At 42.5% G+C, this 23,823-nt stretch overlaps 1 protein-coding gene across 2 annotated transcripts in view; it reads left to right on the top strand.

Annotated features, from left to right (window-relative positions):
- Nucleotides 1-245: 245 nt before the first annotated feature.
- Nucleotides 246-23,823, top strand: part of aff2 (AF4/FMR2 family, member 2) — a 526,072-nt gene continuing 502,494 nt past the window's right edge. For both annotated transcript variants that reach the window (XM_043705172.1, XM_043705171.1), the window contains exon 1: nt 246-450. In XM_043705172.1, the coding sequence (XP_043561107.1) occupies nt 398-450 (53 nt within the window). In that variant the 5' untranslated portion in view covers nt 246-397. The remainder of the gene's footprint in view (nt 451-23,823) is intronic.

Here is a 23,823-nt window from a genome sequence, read left to right as displayed (position 1 = left end):
TGTGTGTGTATGTATGTCTGTGTGTGTGTGTTTGTCTGTGTGTGTTTGTCTGTGTGTGTTTGTTTGTCTGTGTGTGTGTTTGTCTGTGTGTGAGTGTGTGTTTGTTTGTCTGTGTGAGTGTGTCTGTGTGTTTTCTCTGTGCCAGATCCTGAGCTGATAGCATGCTGGCTCCATGTCATGGCTTCTTGCTGCCTATAGCTCCACCCCACTCTGTGTAATGTTCAGTCTGCCTTGCACATCTAAAGGCAGGCTCAAAGAGCCAGCATTCTCTCACTGTGAGAGCCAGCCCAGCCAGCACGTACAGTACGGGTTACAGTTAACAAGAACAATCGTATGTTCTGTCAAGCCCACTGCTGTCAGGGATACTAGTTCCAGGGACCTGACCAGCAGAACTGCGATGGACCTTTTCGAGTTTGACTTCTTTAGAGACTGGGAATTGGAGCAATCGTGGTAGGTCTGTGTGTGTGTGTGTGTGTTTTAAGCCTTTGTTATGAATAAGGTTGCTTCATCCCTTTTCCTACAGGCTTCACTGCTACCAGTGCCTTCCTCAGTCGCTATCATTGTGAAACGCTGTTTGTACTGCAGCCCTTTTTTTTCTCACCTCTGTCAAAGCAGATCCACGTTGGCGTCAGTGCGAGTCTGTATTTTGCCCACACTGATTTTTATTTTCGCTGGGAGCTTTGCTTTGTGATGTGTTTTATTTTTCTTGCCAGAGCTTTGGTGAATATAACGCACCAGAGACACCTAGTGCCCCCATGACACTGACTGACTTAAGTTGTAGCCTGGAGATTCCTGCGGGGAAAGTCAATAGATGTTTCCAATTAACGAGTGACTGTCAGGCCTTTGAGGTCAGCATCCGACACAAACACACACATTTTTAATATATATATATATACATATTTGTGTGGAAAATGTTAGGTGCTTAAAGCTATACCCTCCCGGTGCGAGTTATAAAATTGCAATGCTTGATCATTCAATACATCATCTTGGTAGACTTACATGGTATTAGGGGGTGCTTGAAAACTTTCAGGACACAAGAAATTTGTCCCTTTTTTTTGCTTCCCGCTGGGGAAAAAAAGCTACGTTGTAGTTTTGTGAGAGTAAGACTGAAGTCTCAGTTTTTTTTTTAAATGTATGTTGGGTACAACCTTTCCATGTAATATTCTCAGTGCTGCTAAGCTGCATTGAAAAACATGTCTAGGTCCATGCACTGTGCTCACTTGTAGGACCTGTCATAACATAAAGATAATCTCTTATGATCAAAGGGGGAGGTGGGATTCAACAAATTCTTTGCTTCTTAAAGGGTTAAAGTGTAGAATTTATATTAAACAACAATATCCAGGTTAGGTTTGGGATAATTGTACTTAGAAACCAAACAGCTTTCTCTAAAGTGGACCAGACTGAATCCATTGAGAGAAATCTCAATTTGGCCAGATCTATGAACATCTAAAGTGAGCTGTCTCTTTAAGATGAATGGGGATGGTTTACTTGTATCCTTCTGGAGGTGCAATGATCCAATGTGGCACATGTGTGTGTGTGTGCGCGCGCGCGCGCGCATGTGTGCCTGTGTGTGTATAGCAGACGATCAACGGGCCAAATGGCCATTTTCTGAGTGACAAAATTGGGAGTGAAAACATTTTGTAGATTCTACCAATGTGCCACCATTTAGTGAGTGGTGCTTGAGAATGTTCCCAAGGTAGTTGTTCCTTTAATCCGATTCTATTGTTACTTGCCCGTGCTCCATGGCTTGATATTGCCTCTTGTTTTTGTTTAGAGTGATTTTATAGGTACATGTGCCCATTATCACTGGTGGTCTAGTGAAGTGTGTTTTGCCTGTGTCCTAACAGTCAAGTGGCGGTCATTCAGACTCTAGCAAGTAAATAATGAACATCTGTTTGATCTTTGGTAGTCTAGCAAAGTAGTAGTAGATGCCCAATGTTTGTTGACTTAGTGTCATTGTGTGCTGGTGCTTGAGAGGCCTATGATTAGAGTATGTTACATTGTTTTTGATTCAGTGATGACATGTACCAATCTTTTGTGGTCTATTGACTGTGCATCTGATTCCTGTCAGTATTTTGGCAGTAAATGTCTTAGTAGTAATGTTGTATTGTCCTGCAATTGTTGACTTTGTCTCAATGTGTCCACTCTAAATTGGCCAAGTTGTAGTTTAACTGCAGTCCTCTCATTGGATGAGGGGCAATGACTATTTAACCCTCATTGTTGTAATAGCATTAGGTATTTGGTCCACGGTGATTTAATGGTGCATATGAATTTGGTCTTTGATGATGTAAAATGGGATTAGGGAATGGTGAAGTTATGTTTATATTGTTCTTCTGTCCAGCTGGTCACACTATGCAACCATTCATTAAGGTTACGAGTGTACCGTCTCTATGGTTAGCGTGGCAATGAATCTCAAAGGTTTTTAGTTCCATTTTGGTAAAGATTCATAAAATTAGAATTTCTTTTTGAAGCCTGCATGTTTTTGCAAACTCACTTCCAATGGGTAGTGCAACACAGATCAGCTACACTAAAGACAAAGATGATTTAGAATAAATATGTATGTGCATGGACCTAATTTGGTCCAATACCATATGAAAAAGCTTTGCATTAAGGAGGCATGAGTCAACTTTCTGTTTCGAGACGTTATACATCCAGATGATTCACAAGGGACCTGTGTTTTAAAAACCAATAACCTTTAGCCCCGCACACACATGATTAGTTAATGGTTACCTTATTCTTCAAACAAAATAATATTCAGTGGAATGTTCGTTCTCCAGGAAATCACAGCCATTCTGTCTGTCTTGTGAGAGTACTTGTAACAGTATAGGGCAGTTTGTGTCTCAGATTTAATATAAATCCCTTTTTGGCAAATCGGTGTTAAGAGGGGAGATTTACAGAACTGGTAGGCAACTTTAATAAGATTGTATCTGGTACAGCTGTTGCACATGAACGTAAAGCCTGACCAGGAACAGATCACCTTTGTTTAGGGTGTACGATCCTGTCCATAATGTCAAATTATGTTGGAACCTCACTCAATCCGATGGTGTGAAAGGCATTCAGATCACAACAAAAGTGTAACCTGAGTTTTTATTTTAATGGAAAATGATTCCTGTTTCAGAAGGACTTGCTCACACCCCTTGTCTTTGGCAAAAAATTGACCTTTGAACTTTCTAATTATAAAACATGGTGGATTCTTTGACATTTTTGCACATGGGTCTTTGTGCTCTCACTGAGGTCTGCCTAAGAGTGGAACACAGCGACAGCAGCCAAAAACAAAATCCCAACAACATCACTAGACTTTGTGATTTCAAACAGAGGGGTTGTGTTAATGTTCAACTATGCAGGTTGCTTGCAAGATCAATTATTAATCATTGGGTTAATTTCTGTACTTACTACGTCTGTTTCTGTCTTCTGTCTGTTTATCTAAAGTAATTTGACTCAATTGATTCTATTTTAGTGACATCTGACATGTATCTCAAAGCTTGAACACAGCGGCAATCCTATGAACAAGTGCCAATGTCTAGTGGAATGCAGTTTACTGTTCCCGAAAATGTGTGAATAATAAATAATGCAGTATGTTTTATGTGGACAGCCGTGGCTGCTGATATAAGACCATAAGATTATAAAACATAGGAGCATAAATTCAGCCATTCAGCCCATCGATCTGCTCCACCATTCAATCATGGCTGATAGGTTTCTCAACCCCATTCTCCCGCTTTCTCCCAGTAACCCTTGATCCCTTTGACACTCATGTACATGTATTAAAAGTGCCAGTCTAGGAGGCAGCAACAAAAGTTTTGTCTTTTAAACACACGCATGTGCGCAGATATATGCATCTGAACATGTTGAGTAGAAATTTCAGTTGGAGGATGGTATGTGCAGTAGGCAGCATCTCTACCTTTTCTCCAGAAGTTTCAGGTTGAATTCCCATCCCGGGACTTAATGACCATCGAAGGTGTGTCCATAATGCAGCCAATTTAGAATCTAAATCTTTCCAATACATGGATGGTCAAATTGGGAGAGTCTCCTGGTCAGTCATACTTGTTGCAGAGTGACGCCTGGCAAACTTTAGCGTCCTGTGACAGACTACTGACCTGCTCCAGGAAGCGTGAGCGACAGAACCAGACGTATTTGCTTTGTCCACCTTGTGTGCATCTGGACCTGAGATATCTAAGTCTAATTGCAGTTACTGCATGATTAACTAAACATTGGTCTATTTGATTTGCTGCTATCAACCATGATGGAATATTGTGTCAGAGTTGCCTGACGCAACATAAAAGGCAGGTCATTTTGAAATTTTATGATGTTAGTGTGCTGGGTTTTACTGCTTGGGACAGAGAGGTTTTTCACAATAGCACCACACCATGTTCCTGAGGTCTTTCTGCTTTAAGAGATCCCAAAGGCTTCATCTGAGTGGTGCACTTAAACCCGAGTGATGGCGCTATATTGTTTCAACAGCATGCCACTGACAATCTCTTTGAAATGATTTTAGAGACACAGGACAGGAAATGTCTGGAAGTCCCTGATGGCACAATGGTCCTTAAAGGGACACATTTCTTTTTAAACGCCTGAGAAACAGTTTTCTGTTTGATTGATAGTCACATTCTGACTTGATGTTACCATTTGGATTGCCTGTAAGTCTGCCTGAAGCAGATCAAAAGAGAATTGGATGCACACTGGAAAAGGGGAGATTGGCAGAATTTGGGGGATAGAATACCTAGGAGAGGGAATAATTGAACAGCTCTTTCAAAGAGCCAGCACAAAGACAGTGGGGCCAGTGGCCTCCATCTCTGTTCACTCTTTTGTCAAGGTGGAGTGAACATGGGCTGGGAATTAGAACAAGCCATTCTGCTATTGGACATGGCAGCTCAATCTCTTTTGCTCCGCTCTGGAAACTTCATCAGTCTTGGCACCTCAGATAGTAACCCATGTTGATATATGGCGAAGATTCCAAATCCCTGGGCTGGTTATTGATTAGTTGTCATCACTTGCAAGTGGGACTGCAAGCTGGGAGCATGGAGAGGCCCTGCTCCAACAAAACTGACCAACACTTTTTCATGAAGATGTCAGTGATTGAGTGGTTTGGATTTCTGAATGAAAAAGAGGAGTTGCCTGTTTAACAGACAAAATGTCTGTTGATGCCTCCTAGACTGGTACTTTTAATACATGTGCCATGACTCACTTCATTTGATCAACCACACCAACAGGTCAATGATGTTATAATATGGCTGCCTGTGAAAATATATGATTCTCTGTCACTGACCATTTTAATTATTGATCATCCCTGCCTGCAGAGATCAATATGGATAATGATAACTCAAAAAAAATCTACAACTGTATCATCTTGCATTCACATAGCACCTTTAATGTGGTGAAGAATCAATCAAAGGCACATTTCACAGGAGCATGTTCAGACAAATGTTGACATTAAGCTACATAAAGAGACATCAGGGCAAGGTAGCTAAAAGTTCAATAAAAGCAGTCAGATTCTGAATGGTGGAGAAGAGAGTGAGAGAAGAGGGGAGGTTGAGGAAGGAAATTCCAGAGCTCAGGGCTTTGGTAACTGGAAACATCATGACCCATTGTGGAAAACATTCTGATGGGAAAAACAAGGAGGATGAATGCCAGAAAGTCTAGAACATTCCAAACTGTTTCCTAGTACGCAAACACATTTCAACAATGGAATTTACGATATATACTGTTCTCACTTTTGAACGCATAACAGTCGAGGCTATTTTACCTAATGTTGTACTGTCTGATTTAGAGAAGGTTTTGGAATGTTTTAGTGGACATGCTTGAACCAAGAACAGCAGCAAGGGTCAACACTACCCCATGTAGGTTTGGGTGGCATGGTGGGCACGGTGGCTAGCACTGCTACTTCACAGCGCCTGAGACCCAGGTTCAATTCCCGCCTCAGGCGACTCTCTGTATGGAGTTTGCATGTTCTCCCTGTGTCTACGTGGGTTTGCTCCGGTTTCATCCCACAATCCAAAAATTTGCAGGTTAGGTGAATTGGCCATGCTAAATTGCCCGTAGTGTTAGGTGAAGGGATGAATGTAGGGGAATGGGTCTGGGTGGGTTACGCTTCGGCGGGTCAGTGTGGACTTGTTGGGCCGAAGGGCCTGTTTCTACATTGTAATTAATCTAATCTAATATTGTAACTTCACCCATGACCTGCCTGGTGGCAAACTCTTACTGCTGAGTTAGAAGATGACTGGTTCAGTAAGCCAGAAACCTGGTCTTCATTGTGAAAGCAGATGTGCCGAGTGCAGTACTGAGGGACTGCTGTGCTGTTGTCGAGGTCACCTTTTATATAAAATGTTAAATCAAGAGCTTGTCTGAACTTTAAGGGGAACAGAAGTAGATTCCACAACGCACAATCTTGACAAAGAGCGAGGGATTTTGGGCAGGCATTTATTCCCTTCATAAACTGAAAAAAAACAGACAGTTTTAACACGAACCAATTTGACTCGATGTGGTCTTGCAGCGTGCACAGTGATTTCCTGCATTGCAATGGTGACCACAATTCAGAAGAGTTCTTTATTGGCTGAGAAGCAGTTTGGGTCACTTTGAGGTATTCTAGGACTGTCTTCAGTGTGACTGATAATATGAAGTTGCTGCATACGTCCTTTGTGTAGAGTTGGAGTGTCAAAGACAAATAGCAATCATGAAAGAGAAAATAGTTAGGAAAGCTAATGGAATGCTGGCTTTTATATCAAGAGGACAGGAGTACCAGAATTCAGAAGTTATGCTGCAGTTATGCAAAACCCTGGTTAGACATCACTTGGTGTACTCTGAGCAGATCTGGGCACCAGATTAGGAAGATTACGTTGGCCAACGAGGGAGTACAAGAATAATCCATGGACTTCAGAGGTTAAATTATGAGGAGAGATTATACAAACTAGACATATTTTCTTTAGAATTCAGAAGGTTAAGGGATGATCGGATGGAAGTCTTCAAGATATTAACAGGAAAAGGGAGGGTAGATAAAGATAAATTATTTCTATTGGTTGAGGATTCTAGAACTAGGGATACAGTCTGAGAATTAGGGCCAGACTGTTCAGGAGAGATGTTAGGATGCACTTTGACACACAAAGGGTGGTAGAGGTTTGGAATTCTCTTCCACAAGCAGCAATGGTTGCTAGATCAGTTGTAAGTTTTAAATCTGAGACGTAGATTTCTTAACTCAACTACGCCATCTGATAATACAATAAATAAAGAAAATTCCAGCACAGGAACATCTGCGCCAATCCAGATCCTCTACCTAAACCTGTCACCTATTTTCTAAGGATCTGTATCCCTCTGCTCCCTGCCCATTCATGTATCTGTCTTAAATGACACTATCTTGCTGGCCTCTACCACTTCCGATGGCATCGCATTCCAGGCACCCACTATGCTCTGCGTGAAGAAATTTCCACACATATCTCCCTTAAACCTTTCCCCTCTCACTTTGAACTCATGACCCCTAATAATTGAGTCCCCGACTCTGGGAAAAAGCTTCTTGCTATCCACCCCGTCTACACCTCTCATGATTTTGTAGATCTCAATCAGGTTCCCCCTCAACCTCTGCCTTTCTAATAAAAATAATCTTAATCTACTCAACCTTTCTTTGTAGCTAGTGCCCTCCATACCAGGCAACATCCTGGTGAACCTCCTCTGCACCCTCTCCAAAGCATCCACATCCTTCTGGTAATATGGCAACTAGAACAATGCTCAGTATTCCAAGTGTGGCTGAACCAAAGTCTTCTACAGCTGTAACATGTCCTGCCAACTCTTGTGCTCAGTACCCCATCTGTTTTTGCAGTATGCCTTCTTGACCACTCTTTTGGCCTGCGTTGATTTCTACATTTTAAGAAGCAAAGTTATTAAGAGGAATGGGCCACAGATCATCCATGATCTCATTGAGTGATGGAACAGGCTCTCTGGGCTGAATGGCCTATTCCTGCTTCTATGTGAGTATAAAGGCAGTCTATTCCCTTCTGCAACTACCATCACAACCTTGCTATGTTATAGGGGAAGGAGTTGCTAGGAATGTAATCAGGGTTTGTGGTATACACAGGGAATATGACAAACTCTTTAAGCAACTGTCGTATTTTAGTCCTCCTGCTATGTCAGACTTTTCCATCAATTAATTGTGGACTCTTGAGAGGGAAGTACATTGTGATCCTGCAGTGGCATTGAAGGTTGGCAAGGGTTGGGGTGCGTGGGCTGTGTATTTCACAATTAATAGTTTTCTGAATTCAGGTATAGAAAGAGGAATTGGTACCAATGCTGAATAACTATATCTGTTATATGCAAATTTCAACAATTTGGATGTGGACAACACATTGCAAAAGCAAATGTACAATTCAAAACAAAAATGTTGTAACTAATTTTTGAATCAAATGCATTAGTCTGTTTCAGTATTGTCAACTATATTTGGAGCTCTTTGTAGATGGGAATTGCATACAGTGTTCCAATTATTCTTTGGATCTTTACATCTTGAATTCTGTTTTTGCAGTATCACTGACTCAATGGCTGTATGCCTAACTTCAGGCTTGGATCTGGCCTGCTATTTATTTATAAGCTCGACGTATCTGTTACTAATATTGCTGCCGACTTGAAACTGTCCGGTTTCAGATGACAGAGAGGCAAGAGCTATCAACAGAGCACTCACACCCCCTTCACTGACAAACAGGAAGACCCAACCAGCTATTTGCAAAGATTTACCAGGTCATCATCCAATGCCAGAGTGAGGGTCAGAACTATACCTCAGTTTAAATATTTTGCAGGAACATAAGAGGGGATGAAAAGAAATCTCCTTCAGCAGCTCCGAGTGCACAGGGATGTGGTAATGAATGAGAAGTGTCACGGAGATCTTTTCTCCCTGGCATTTCAACCGCATGAGAGATGGCATGTGTCCAACCACACCATTCCATAATTATCCTGATCCATGTGTTCAGAATGCTATTACACTCCTTTGGAGCAGGCAGAACTTGAGCTGGAGTCTAAACAAAACAAAAAGGACGATAGAGTTGTGAGAAGATTTGTAGCTCAGGCTGAGGTTTTGGATGTAGGTTTGCTCGCTGAGCTGGAAGTTTCATTTCTAGATGTTTCGTTACCTTACTAGGTATCATCTTCAGTGGGCCTCAGGTGAAGCAATGCTGAAAATTCCTCCTTTCTATTTATATGTTTGGATACGGATGAGGAAGGACACCACTTTGACTGGGACAATACATCCATTCTAGAACAAGGCAAACAAAGACACGCACGAGAATTCCTAGAAGCGTGGCATTCAACCGGAACTCTATCAATAAACACATTGAATTAGACCCCATCTACCACCCCCTGAGAAAGGGAACAGGAAGTGACTTCACCAACCTAAAGAAACCCAAACATATAAATAGAAAGCATTGCTTTGCCTGAGGCCCACTAAAGATGTTACCTAGTAGGGTAACAAAACATCTGGAAATGAACCTTCCAGCTCAGAGAACAAACCTACATCCAAGGACTATAGAGGCTGGAAATCTGCAATTGCTGGGGAAACTCAGTAGGTCTGGCAGCATCTGTGTAAGAGAAACAGATTTCATGTTTTGAATCCAGAACACTAAAGCATTCTGAAGAAGGGTCACTGGACCTGAAATGTTAACTCTGTTTTCACTCCACTGATGCAGCCAGACCTGCTGAGTTTCTCCAGCAATTTTGGGTTATTAATTCAGGACTCCTGGCTAAGAGTTAGGGACACTACCACTGTACCACAAGAAACGTTCAATACTTCCCCTGATCCACATGTTCAAAGATGTTATTAAAGGTAGAGTCACCATAGTCTTACTAGACCATAGTCATACTCTCTCTTTAGACAGAGATGACTAGTAGTGGTTTAACCTGAAGGTCACCAGGTAAGGGGCAGAGGTTGAGAAGGAGAGTCCTTCACAGTAACCTCAACTGCTGCAGGAATTAAACTCTCGCTTCTGGTATCACTCTGTATTGCAAACCAGCCATCCAGCCAACTGAGCTAACCATCCCGCAGATCAGAGGTGTTATTATACAGGTTGGAGCAGGTGGGATTTGAACCCAGGCTTCATGGCTCAGAGGTAGAGATACTACCACTACCTGACAAGAGCTATCCCATACAATACATCCAATACCAGAGCATAACTGAGCAATTCCCTTCATGTTCACTCACTGAGATAACACACTCAGGCTTTTCAGCCCACCTACTCTCTGTTGGTGCTTATACCCATTGTAAATCAATTATTCTCATCCTGTTAACATATTCCTTTGTGCTTCATGTGTCTATCCAGTCTTTCTTTAAACACATCTCTGTTATTTGTCTCAACTGCGCCATCTGGTAATGATTTCTACATTCTAACCTCTCTCTGGCTGAAAGGTTTCTGTTGAATTCTCTGTTGGGTTGATTGTTAAATTTATGGCTCCTAGTTTTGGTCTCCCTTATACAAGTAAAAACATCTCGATATCTATATGATTAAACCTTTTTCAGAATTCTAATGAACTCTACAGATTGCCCCTCAGCCTTCCCTTCTCTTGAGGCTATTCAGGCTCTCCTGGTATGTACAAGCTCTCCGTTTGATGTCATCCTGTAGCCACCTCAACGTCATGGTCAGTTCCCTGCAAGAATCGGTTTTGCATCTTCTCCAGTCTTCTTAGAACAGACAACATAGAACAGTACGGCATAGTACAGGCCCTTCAGCCCACGATGTTGTGCCAAGCATTTATCTTAATTTATCTTAATCTAAGGTCAATGAATATCCCAACTTCTTCCAAGGGTGGGGAAGGTGCTCTGGGTGGGGTTGTGTGATGGCTGAATAGTTCAGTCCTGGAGCTGCGGACTCTGGCACAGGTCAAGGTCAGTAGAGGTGCGGGGGTAGGGGGTGGTATTTGTTGAGCCTGGTTGGTGGGATGCTCTGGCCTCTGCTTATGCTCTTTCCACTGTTTATACTTGGCCCCCACATGCTTACACTTGGCATCCTAGCCAATGCTCCTTCTCTGGTTTGTGTGTCCCAGGGGCAAGTGATTCCCATGTGTCTGTGGAGATGTTGCATTTGGAAGGCTTCCACGGTGGTATTTCCTCATCTCTCCCAGTGATCACCTACCATTATGGAGGTCGGAGTCAAGCACTTGTTTCGGGAGTCTTGTGTCGGGCATGCAGATGATGTAGCACACCCATCGCAGTCGGTCATGTGAGACTAATGCCTCAGTACTGGGGACATTAGCCTGGTAGAAGATACTCACATTGGTACAACCCATCCTGCCAGTGGATTTACAGTATTTTGCAAAGGTAGTGGTGGTAATAAAGTCTCCAGGGATTTGAGGCATTCTGCTGTGCATGGTCCATGTTTCTGATGCTTACAGGAGTTGCGGGGTGGGGGGGTCCCTCCATAGACAATGAGCTTAGTGTTGGGTTTGGGTCTCAGACTTTGAAGACTCTGCCCGTCAGTAGGCTGAAGACTGTACTGGAGACAGGCAGGAGGCTGGAAGAACACAGCAAGCTAGGCAGCATCAGGAGCTGGAGAAGTCAACGTTTCGGGTGTAACCTTTCTTCAGGACTGGGGTAGGGGGAGCTGCAGATAAAGTGAGTGGCGGGGGCAGGGTGGTGAAGTGGGGATAGGTGAAGACAGGTAGAGGGTACGACTTGGTTGGTCAATGGGAGGAATGAAAAAGGGCTGAAAAATGTGTTGCTGGAAAAGCGCAGCAGGTCAGGCAGCATCGAAGGAGCAGGAGAAACGACGTTTCGGGCATAAGCCCTTCTTCAGGAATGAGGAAGGGCTTATGGAAGGATTGAATCAGGTTAAATCAATGTTAGATTTCATCGTCAGTGCCTGTTAGTACTGAGAGGAAGCTCCTGAGGTATGGGAAATGATCACTGTTGTCTAGCATCTCACTGTCAGGGACAATGCAGTGTGGCAGGAATGGGCTGACAGAGAACCCATGTTTTCCAGATATTTCATCTGAGACCCATTCTCTCATACACCACAGTCAAAGAAGGTTTGTAGCTCAGCCTCTTCATGCATTGTCTGTGTGCTGCAGCTCAATGACTGAAGTTGGGCTGGTCTTGATTCTGGCCTGAAGATTGAATAGATTACAGTTTGTACCTGCTGGTTAGCTCCACTCTGGCAGGGAGCTTCAGGAGATGGGATGGAGTGTTCTAATGATGAAGGTAGTTGGTGTGGTAACGCGGCCCTGCTTGACCCCACTTTGGGTATTGGGTCTGTGCTGTGTCCATTGGTGAGGATCAGGGCTTATGTATCATCGTGAGGCAGGTGGAGAACTGTGAAGAATTTCCACAGACAGCTGAACTTGAGGAGAGTATTCCGGAATCCCTCACAGTTGACAGCAGAGTCAAAGGTCTTTGTGAGATTGAAGAAGACCCTGTACCGAGGCTGGTGCTGTTCCCTGCACTGTTCCTGGATTAGTCACACACTGGAAATCATGTCCATTGTGCCTCTTGTTGAGTCAGAGCCACATGAGACTTATGGAGGAGTTCTTCAGCCACTAGGAGGAGGCAACTGAGTAGCATTCTTACAATGACCTTTCCCCTGGCAGACAGTATGGAAATCCCTCCATAATCTCCACACTTGGACTAGTGCCTGTGTCACAGTTGCTAAGGTATTTGCCAATGCAGCTGTAAATAAGCAAAACTCAATGGGGCCATTACAGACACTTGCTGCCTTCCCATTGATAACCAGTTAGCGTTTTAACTAAACTGAAATAGAATGTGCTGGAAAGACATAGCAGTTCTGGGAGAGAGAAAACCACCAATTATCATTTTGACTTGTAAAGTTAATTATTTGCCTGATAAATAAATAGCACAAAACAAGGCCACTTGGCCTATCACCGCCCATGCTAGCCCTTTGAAAGAGCTACCCAATTACTTTATTAATTTATTTCTTTTGCCATTGTTCTGCAAACATTTTACCTTACAGCTTTTATTTGATTTTATTTGGAACATTACATGTGAATCTGTTTTTACCATCCTTTCAGGCAATGTGTCACACATCATAACAACTTGCTGCATAAAATATTTTTCCCACATGTCACCTTGCATTTTGTCAATCACCTTAAACCATGTCTTCTAGTTACCGACCTGTCTGTCAGTGGAAACAGTTTCTCCTTATTTACTCTATCAAGACCCTTTGTCATTTTGAACACTGTTTTATGAACTGCAAAACACCATTGGATGCTGCACATCAGAAATTAAAACAAAAAAGAGAAATGCTGGAAATAATGATCGGGAAGTATTTGTGGAAAGAAAAATAGAATTAGCATTTTCTGCTTTATACTGTATGTTTATTTTCAGACTTCCAGCACCCACAGTATTTTGCATTAATTTTATTATTCAGCACCAGAGGATCTACCAAAGGAAGTTTGTTGCTCTGAAATATTAACTCCAATTCTCTCTCCATAAGTGCCACCAGAGTATTTCCAGAATTTTAAAATTTTTTTTACATCTACTAAATTTCATTTGAACCCATCTCTGCCCTGAAGATGATTATGCTGGTGCCTCTAAATTCTCTGCTGAGCTAAAGATCTACAAACCCTTGGAATAAATCTTTTCTCACAGGGCCTTCAACTCCTTCCTGGGTTGGAAGTGGTCAGCGTTGTCTAAGATACGTGGGACCTGAAAGGGTTAACCAACATTGTGGGACCAGCTCCTTTAGAAACTCCATCTTTCGCTTAGGTAGAGCTAACCCACAGGACAAGCAGGAAACTGTCCAACCTTCAAGCCAAAACCAAGACCAACTCAACCTCAATCATTAAAAGCAATAATTTACAAAGCACTTTCAAGGTGCCTTTGAAATGTCATCACCATTGCAGCAACAGATGACAGCACAGCAAGATCCCACCAAGCAAGTTGCCTTGCTTAGGGGCTTACCTCAAGGGAAGAACTCCTGGGTTCATCTTCAAGTGGGTGTGCTTGCTACAAGCTTTCTCACAGCCCAGTGGAGACAGCAAATGGAACCTTGGGTTAATGTCTCATCCTGTGCACTATGCCTCTGACAGTGCTGCTGTTCCCTCAGTGCTGTCCCCTTGGCAGCGTCAGACTGGATTATGTTTATGAGTCTACGGCGTGGGGGTTTGAACCCGCCACCTCCTGGCTCAAAGTTAGCTGTGTTACCCACTCACCCATCAATTAAAACATCGATGGACATTTTCCATCAGCCTGACAAAGCATTGGTCATCGATTGGATTTTTAATGGTCCAGACTTACCCTATCAAAATATTTTCCAACCGGTGCAGTCTGAGTGAGACCTCCTCAATCTCCATGACAAGATGTGAAAGAAAACAGCTTATAAACTGGGAAAAGAGATGCAGGCATGCTGTGTACATCACTGTGTACAGGCAGACTTCGATAAATGCCAGTACTTTCTTTCAATGATTGAAGTTGGACCAGGTTCCTGCCACAGAGCTAATCAGAGGTCTGCTGTTACACTGGAACATTTCATAAATCGTAGCATCTTTGATTGGAGTGTCACAGAGGCTTATCTGGATCTGCCTTGCACTAAGTTGTTGCGATGAGGTGCTGCTACATTAACCAGTGGCAGCATTGCTTCTTGTCACTTTATTTGTTTAGATAAGTCCTGTTCTTAACGGTGTGAGCACTTGCAGTGAGAACATGTGCTGAGTTGAGTGCTAGAAGATTGCAACCCATCATTCTAAGAGCAGCTAACAGTTGACGCAGTTATCTACAGAGTAATTGCTTCAGGTCTGGTAATTATCATCTGAATTAAGTTTGAGTTATGGCCTGAGCTAGTGACGCTATCCAGATTAGTCTTATCTGTGACCTCGTTGATAACTCACATACCTCACCAAAATGCAGTGTCACCCAGGTGAACGTAATTGAATAGTTTGATCTGCCATTGTATTAAGTTCCAGACTTATGCACATGCTGTAATTTTTCCTCCCCATTTAATGGTGCAAAGTACAGGGGTTTCTTGGTACCTTTACACTGACGTTACTACAACTCCCTAGGCCTTACATCTGCTTTTAATTTAACCTCAAAGACTAGACTTCTCTTTTGCCTAAAACTCCAAGCCACAGTGTAGCATTTACACATTCAGTTGTATTGAGAGTACTGGGTAAATGGGGAGTTTTCTGGTATTTCTCCAAGGCCTGCTTAAAATCACATCCCACCCTCTGGCTCACTCAGTCTGCCCTCAGTTGCTTAGATTCATTCTTGGAATGGGATGTTGCCAACAATGCTGGTTCTTACTGCTCATGCTTATGAGTTTAAATTCATTTCCAGGATGTGAATGTCCCATGCATGACCAGCATTTACCACCTGTCCCTCATTGCTCTTGAGAAGGTGGCAATGAACTGCTCCTTGAAGACCAGTGAGCGACATTGCTCGCATATTTCAGAAACTGGTCTCAGATGCATTCACATTTCTCAGGCTCCATACTTACTAGCCTCTTACACTATCTCAATAAAACCCAACAGCACCTTGTCCTTAAACTAGACACTTTTTCTGGAGATAATGTTAATTTCAATCACCTCAGACACATAATCACTGCCCCTTTTATTTTCAGTCACAACTGTCAATAATTCTGCTTCTCCCATTTACAGCTTCCATCCATTGTTTCTTTAGTTGTTTCAGTACCTTCCCTTTTGCTTTATCTCATCCCTTTCAATATTTGATCTTGCCTGCCTTCCTCTCTGCACAGAACTGATTTTCTTTCCTCTTTACTTTCCTTTCTTTCTACATTTTCTAAGTTTTGACAAAAGGCCATTGATCGGGACAATTAGCTCTGTTTCTCTCTCCACTGATGTTCTGAGTATTTCCAACACTTTTGCTTTTTATTTCACTTTCCGGGGTCAGATGGCAGAGTACTATCCCTAAGCATGATTGTGAATCAGCTGGGGTTTTAACATCTCACAGTAGTTTGATGGTCATCATTACTTTGAGCTCCAGTTTTAAGAAATTTAATTCTAACAAATCAAACCTTAAATTCCTCGAATGTTGTTCGAGTATATGGGACAATTTCTGCAGGTTCCTGGGTGGTTAGCTTGGTGGTATGATCAGTGTAGCACCACACCTCTCTTCAAAAGTTGATGGTTGGCATTTATCTTGAACCAAGGCTGTCCCTGTGGTGTCTGTGCAACCATAGTGCTCTCAGGGAAGGAGTTCCAAGAATTTGATCCAATGATAAGTCATATAAAAGTTAGGAGCAGGAGTGGGTCATTCAACCCTTTGAGCTTTTTCTGCTATTCAGTAACATCGTGGAGAGTCTGGACTCAATTCCACTCCGAGGAAGTGGAGGATATGTATCAGGTACTCTCTTATCATTAACAAGGGAGTCCTAACCCTTAATCCCTTGTTAATGATAAGGGGTTAGTTGATACATATCCAGGTCAGGGTTGTGGAGGAGAATTATGAGGTGACAGTGTTCAGGGGTATGTGCTCTCTTTATCCTTTTTGGTTGACTAGTGAAATTGCATTTCTTCAATGTAGCGATGGTTTCAATTTGTTTCTTCCTGGCATGGATGTGTTGATATTGCACCTGATGCGTACTCCACCACCAACCAATTTCAGGCAGAACTTGTCAATATTATCTTCTCAGAACCTCCAAAGGGAAGAATTGAGACTCAGCTTTGAGCTCTCAAACCCTCTGTTTGGGACTCTACTTTTCAATTGTTAAAAGAACATAATTTCAAACATGGTGGCTCAGTGGTTAGCACTGCTGCCTCACAGCGCCAGGGGCCCAGGTTTGATTCCAGCCTCAAGTGACTGTCTGTGTGGAGTCTGCACATTCTTTCTGTGTCTGCATGGGTTTCCTCCGTGTACTCCGGTTTTCTCCCACAATCCAAAGATGTGCAGGTTAGATGGATTGGTCATACTAAATTGCGAGGTGAAAGTGGGTACTGCAGATGCTGGAGATTTGAGTCAAGATTAGAGTGGATCTGGAAAAGCACAGCAGGTCAGGCAGCATCTAAGGAGCAGGAAAATCGAAGTTATGGGCAAAACTTTTGCCCGAAACATCGATTTTCCTGCTCCTCGGATGCTGCCTGACCTACTATACTTTTCCAGCACCACTCTAATGTTGACCTCCATGCTAAATTGCCCATGGTGTTCAGGGATGCATAAGTTAGGTGCATTAGTTAGGGGTAAATGAAGAGCAATAGGGTAGGAGAATGGGATTCGGTGAGTTACTCTTCAGAGGATTGGCGTGGACTTCTTGGATTGAATATCCTGTTTCCACACTGTAGAGATTCGATGAATTTTATGAAAACAAAAATCGCTGGAGAAACTCCAGCAATCAGTGATGAGAGAAACAGAGCTAACATTTTGAGTCCAGTGACTCTTCTTCAGAAACTCAATTGACTCAAAATGTTAACTCTGTTTCTCTCTCCATACATGTTGCCAAACCTGCTGAGTTTCTCCAGCAATTTTTGTTTTCGTTTTACATCTTGAGGCACCTGCAGCTCTTTATGAAAATCACCATGTGTTTCATTTCCTACTATTTATAATTTAAACAAAACTGGGACAGTCAGTCTTAATATCACAAGATTAACAAAGTAAATCTCCCTCGACTCAACTAATCCAGGAATTTCAAAGAGACTGATTGCCACGTGGGAAGAGTTTCCTATTGGTTGTGGGGAAGAGGTTTCCAACTGTCAGGAAAAAAATGTTGGGGCGATAGTAACAAAGAACTATAGAATTCCGAAGCAATTTCTTTCCTTAGAAAATGATGACAGTGTGGAGTGCACTGCCCAATAGGATAGTCAAGATGGAAACCATGGATATTTATTGCAATGTGGTTGAATACAAGGGAGGACGGCATGGGAGTCAAAGCAAGGTACAGTCTGGAAGCTAGGTGCCAGCATGGCCTGGTGTTCTAAACTTTTATTTCTGCAATGCTGAACATTTTATTTCTCTGTTGTCTAAGGTCTTGTAACTAAAGAAGCTTTGCCTAGGTACCTTTTTTAATTAAGTTGATATTATAAGTAGAGCCGTATAAACTTTTCACTATACTCGTTGAGTATATGTGACAATAATGGCTAATTCTAATGCTAATTTTAATTCTAAAACAAGGTGAAAGAAAGCTTCCATGAAGCATATAGACATTAGTATGGACCAGTTGGAATGAATAGTCTGTTTCAGTGCTGTAAATTCCATGTAATTCGATGTAAACAGCACACTGCTTTGTTGCAAAATCATTCATTGTCATATTCTGAAAGTAGGCTTCAGTGCACTTAAGAATTGCATGTTCAGTTGTTTGGAGAACGTTTGAGTCGAATTAGTGTTGTTTACTGCTGTGTAATTGCTCTGCGGGTTCTGGATTAGTTGAGTTTAGGGAGATTTACTTTGTTAATCTTGTGATATTAAGACGGACTGCCCCAGTTTTATTTAGATAATGTATAGTAGTAAATAAAACAAATTGTGATTTTAAATGGGATCATACTTTCCTTCATATTTAGATTGTGTTCATTTCTAAATCATTTATATTAGGAACAAAATAGAGGAGGATTTTATCTGCACTGCTGTTACAGTGTTGCAATCCTGCAGAGTGGACCCCTGGTCCAATGTTGAACCTATCCCCTTTTTGTTCTTTCAGAATAAATGGGATGAAGATCAGGCAGATGCCTCTTAATAGTTGCACAAACATTTTAAGTGTTTGCTTACTAATATTATCAACAATCAGTTCCAACCTTAAACTATTTATCTTTGGAGGTGAAGAACTTATTCTTGAAATAAAAGTTTTAAATCCATGTTGGCAGATGTAAAATTCAACATTGATTTCTTCCTTTTCATATCTCCTCATTTTATCTCTGTTACCTTCCTTTAGCCCCTTTGAGGCTGGGGAAGCAATAACAGAAATGGTGGAGGAGATTAGTAAGTACTTTGTATCAGTCATCATTGTATTTGCTTCTGATAGCATTCCAAAAGTACAAAATAGAGTCATAGAGATTTACAACATGGAAATAGACCCTTTGGCCAAACTTGTTCATGCCAACCAAATATCCTAGATCAATCAAGGGGGAAAAGTCAGAAGTCACATGACACCAGGTTATCTAATGTGACTTCTGACTTTGTCCACCCCAGTCCCCATGGCTACAAACAAAGGAGAGGAAATAAATGCAAAACATTTTCTTAAAAATCCATATTAGGAAAATTAATGGGGCTGAAAACTGATAGGTCCCCTGATTACGATGGGATGCATCCTCAGATATTAAAAGAACTAGCTACAGAGATAATGGATGCAGTGTTAGTAGTCTTCCAAGAATCCTTAAATTCTGGAAAATTCCCAGAGGATTACAAAACTGCCAACATAACATTTGTATTCAAAAATGGAACAAGACAAAAAGCAGCTAACTATAAACCAGTTAGTTCAACATCTGTTGTTGGGGAAATGTTAGAGTCTATTATAGAAATAGAAAAGCAGAGAATTTAGAAGAATGCAATATGACCAAGCAGAATCAGCATAGCTTCATGAGGGAGAATTTACGACAAATTTACTAGAATTCTTTAATGAGATAGTAAGCAGGATGGCTAAATAGGAAATAGTATATTTAATGTATTTGGATTTTCAGAAGGTGTTTTAAAAGGCGCCACATGTTAGGCTACTAAACAAGGTAATGGCAATCGGGGTAGCATATGAGCATAACTAGCAGGTTAGCTAACTAATAGATGACAGAGTTGTGACAAGGAGGGGCATTTCTAGGAGGCAGTCTGTAACTAGTGGAGTGCAAGAGGGAGCGGTGCTGGGGCCACAGTCATCTACAATGTAAATTAATGACTTGGATGAGGAAATGGAATGTACTTTTGCCAAGCATGCAGATGATACAAAAGTAAATGGGAAGGCAAGTGGTGAGGATTGATACAAGGAGTGTACAGAGCAATATAGACATGTTAAGTGAGAAGGCAAAAGCTTAGTAATGAAATATAATGTTTGAAAATATGAGGTTACACACTTTGGCAGGAAGAATAGAGGCACTGAATATTATTGGGAAAGACTGCAGAATGCTATTGATTGAGGAATTTAGGAGCCCTCGTGCGTAAAGCTAGCATCCAAGTTCAGTAGATAATAGGGAAGGAAAACAAAACATGACATTTATTTCAAAAGGAATCAAGTTTAACAATAGGAATGTCTTACTGAAATACATGAGGCACTAGTGAAACACTGTAAACAGTTTGGTTCCTTTATCTGAGGAAAGATATATTAACATTGGAGGCAGTCCAGAGAAGGTTCACTTGGGTAGATCCCAAGTATGGAGGGACTGTCTAATCAGGAGAGATTGAGTAGGTTGGGCTTGTACTCATTGGAATTCAGAAGAATGAAAGTCAGCCTTATTAAAACATAAGATTCTTAGTGGACCTGACACGGTTGATGAGGAAAGGTGGTTCCCCCTTTTGGGGGAGTCTAGGACCAAACAGCATAATCTCAGAGTAAGGGGTCACCTAGTTAGGACAGAGATGAGGAGGAATTTCTTCTCTCAGACAGTAATCATCATCAAAGATCACTCCCACCCAGGTTATAATCTCTTCCGTCAGGCAGAAAATGCAAAACCTTAAACACACGAACCAACAGCTTCTTTCCTGCTGTTATTAGACTTCTGAATGGATCGGCATGGTGGCGCAGTGGTTAGCACTGCTGCCTCACAGTGCCAGAGACCTGGGTTCAATTCCTGCCTCAGGCAACTGTCTGTGTGGAGTTTGCACATTCTCCCTGTGTCTGTGCGGGTTTCCTCTGGGTGCTCTGGTTTCCTCCCATAGCACAAAGATGTGCAGGTCAGGTGAATTGGCCATGCTAAATTGCCCATAGTGTTAGGTGCATTAGTCAGAGGGCAATGGGTCTGGGTGGGTTGCTCTTTGGAGGGTTGGTGTGGACTTGTTGGGCTGAATGGCCAGTTTCCACACTGTAAGTAATCTTATCTCTCAAATTTCAAGTCTAATGTTGATCTTGCTTTTTGTGCATCTTCTTTGCAACTGTAGCTTTGTATTCCCCACTCTGTTCTATCACCCTATGATCTTTGTATAGTAATATCTGTCTGTACTGCACACAAAACAAAACTTTTCAGTGTACTCATGTACATATGACAATAATAAATCAAATCAAGTCAAATCAAATCAAGTAGTGAATCTGTAATTCTTTACCACAGGCAGCTGGAGAAGCTATCATTAAGTTTATTCATGGCCAAGAGAGAAAGGGATTTTTAATCAGTACGGGAATCAGGGGTTATGGAGTAAAGACAGGAAAGTGGAGTTGGGGATTATCAAATCTGCCATGATCTCATTGTACAGCACAGAATATTCAATGGGCTGAATGGCCTACTTCTGCTCCTATATCTTCTGGTCATCTGGTCTTTTTTCCAATTTCCTTTCGCTATTTTTCTCTTTTTTGGCTCTTTCCCCTCTCCCCTCCTTTTGCCTTTTTCCCTTTCTGACTATTCCCATTTCCAAATCTGTCCACCTTTCCTTCCACCTCACTTTCCTGACATTTCCCATTTTTCTCATTTACACACATTTTTTTCGAGCAAAATGGTAATTTGCTCAGGCTCAGAACAATCAGGCAAAGAGAAAATCCAATCCTGACTTCCAAAACAGAATGGGACATGCACTCAAATCTTTGCTGAGGTGTACAGAAAGACAAAGGAGAAAGAATAAGTAGGTAATTTTTAATGACCAGGCAAATTACAAATCCAATGGCTATGCTTTAAGATTCTATCTGAAAGTGCTTCCTCAGCAGAGCCGTGTATCCATGCTGAGTTTCTGCCTTCATTTATTGTGATTCCCATATTATTCATAGAATCATCATAGAAACAGACGGCACAAAAGAGACCCTTCAGCCCATCAAATCTGCACTGACAAAATCTACACTAAATTTATACCAATCCCACTCCCCAGCACTTGGCCAATGTCCTTGAATGTTATGACCTTTCAAGTGCTTGTCCCAAAACCTTCTTAACTGTAGGGTTTCCTGCCATAAACTTAGGGAACGGTTCACTGAGCATCACAGCCGGGTCTGCAGACGCCAACTGGATCTCCCAGTAACTGTCCATTTCAATTCCTCCAACCACTACCTTTCTGACATGACCATCTTTGGCCTTCTCCATTATCACAACGAACCACACCGCAAATTGGAGGAACAACACCCCATCTTCCGCCTGGGCAGCCTACAGCACAGAGGACTCAACTTTGAGTTCTCCAATTTCAAATAACCTCCCTCCCGATCTCTCGACTCCCTCCCAGCCCCTGCCCATCCCTTCTACAGCTTCCTGCCATCAACTAGATTCATTCCTCCCATTGACTAACCAGGCTGTATCCTCGACCTGTCTTCACCTATCCCCACTTTACCACCCTGCCCCCTGCCACCCTCTTTATCTGCAGCTCCCCATACACCCACCCCCAGTCCTGAAGAACTATGAATTGTCGACTTCTCCACCTCCGTGAAATTCTGGTCTCCTTCCTATCAGAAAGATGTTGTGAGACTTGAAAGGCTTCAGAAAAGATTTACAAGGATGTTTCCAGGGTTGCAGGACTTGAGCTATGGGGAGAGGCTGAACAGGCTGGGGCTGTTTTCCCTGGAATGTCGGAGGATGAGGGGTGACCTTATAGAGGTTTATAAAATCATGAGGGGCATGGATAGGGTAAATAGGCAAAGTCTTTTCCCTGGGGTCTGGGAGTCCAGAACTGGAGGGCATAGGTTTAGGGTGAGAGGGGAAAGATATAAAAGAGACCTATGGGGCAACTTTTTCACACAGAGGGTGGTACGTGTATGGAATGAGCTGCCAGAGGAAGTGGTGGAGGCTGGTATAATTGCAACATTTAAGAGGCAGGTGAATGGGTATATGAATAGGAAGAGTTTGGAAGGATATGAGCCGGGTGCTGGCAGGTGGGACTAGATTGGGTTGGGATATCTGGTCAGCATGGACGAGTTGGACCTAAGGGTCTGTTTCCGTGCTGTACATCTCTATGACTCTATGACTCCTGGTGCTGCCTGGCTTGCTGTGTTCTTTCAGCCTCCTGCTTCTCTACTTTGGATTCCAGCATCTGCAGTTTTTTTTTGTCTTCAGTCACCCTCTTAGGCAGTGCAGATCCCCTTCATCCTCTGGGTGAAAATAATTTCCTCAAAATCCCTCTAAATCACGTGCATTTCAACTTATAATTACACCCCCTTGTTATTGAGCCTTTGACTGTGAGAAGCAGCTGTGCAGCCTCCATGCCTCTTTTTTTAGATTAGATTAGATTACTTACAATGTGGAAACAGGCCCTTCGGCCCAACAAGTGCACACCGACCCGCCGAAGCGCAACCCACCCATACCCCTACATTTACCCCTTACCGAATACTACGGGCAATTTAGCATGGCCAATTCACCTGACCTGCACATTTTTGGACTGTGGGAGGAAACCGGAGCACCGGGAGGAAACCCACGCAGACACGGGGAGAATGTGCAAACTCTTGTCGCTATATACACATCTATTAGGTCTCTTTTCAGCCTACTCTGCTCCAAAGGACACACCCTGAGATATCTAGCCTCTCTTCCTAGTTACAATGATCAAAACAGGGCAACATCCTTGTGCATTCCCTCTGCACCTCCACCAATGCAATCACAGCCTTCCTGAGGAGACCAGAACTGTAGACAGTACTCCAGCTGTGGCCTAACCATTGTCCTTCATAGCTCCAGCGTAACCTCCCTGCTTTTATAACCTATGCCCACAACTGATAAAGGCATCTGATAAATCCATATCTACCCTATTGACCTATCCTGCCTTCAGGGATCTGTGGTGAAAGTGAGGACTGCAGATGCTGGAGATCAGAGCTGAAAATGTGTTGCTGGAAAACGCATCTGGGTCAGGCAGCATCCAAGGGGCAGGAGAATCGA

Source organism: Chiloscyllium plagiosum, chromosome 15 (assembly GCF_004010195.1).
Source record: "Chiloscyllium plagiosum isolate BGI_BamShark_2017 chromosome 15, ASM401019v2, whole genome shotgun sequence".
Lineage (NCBI taxonomy): Eukaryota > Metazoa > Chordata > Chondrichthyes > Orectolobiformes > Hemiscylliidae > Chiloscyllium > Chiloscyllium plagiosum.
Note: the sequence above shows the minus strand (reverse complement) of the source record. Positions and strands in the feature narration are given on the sequence as shown.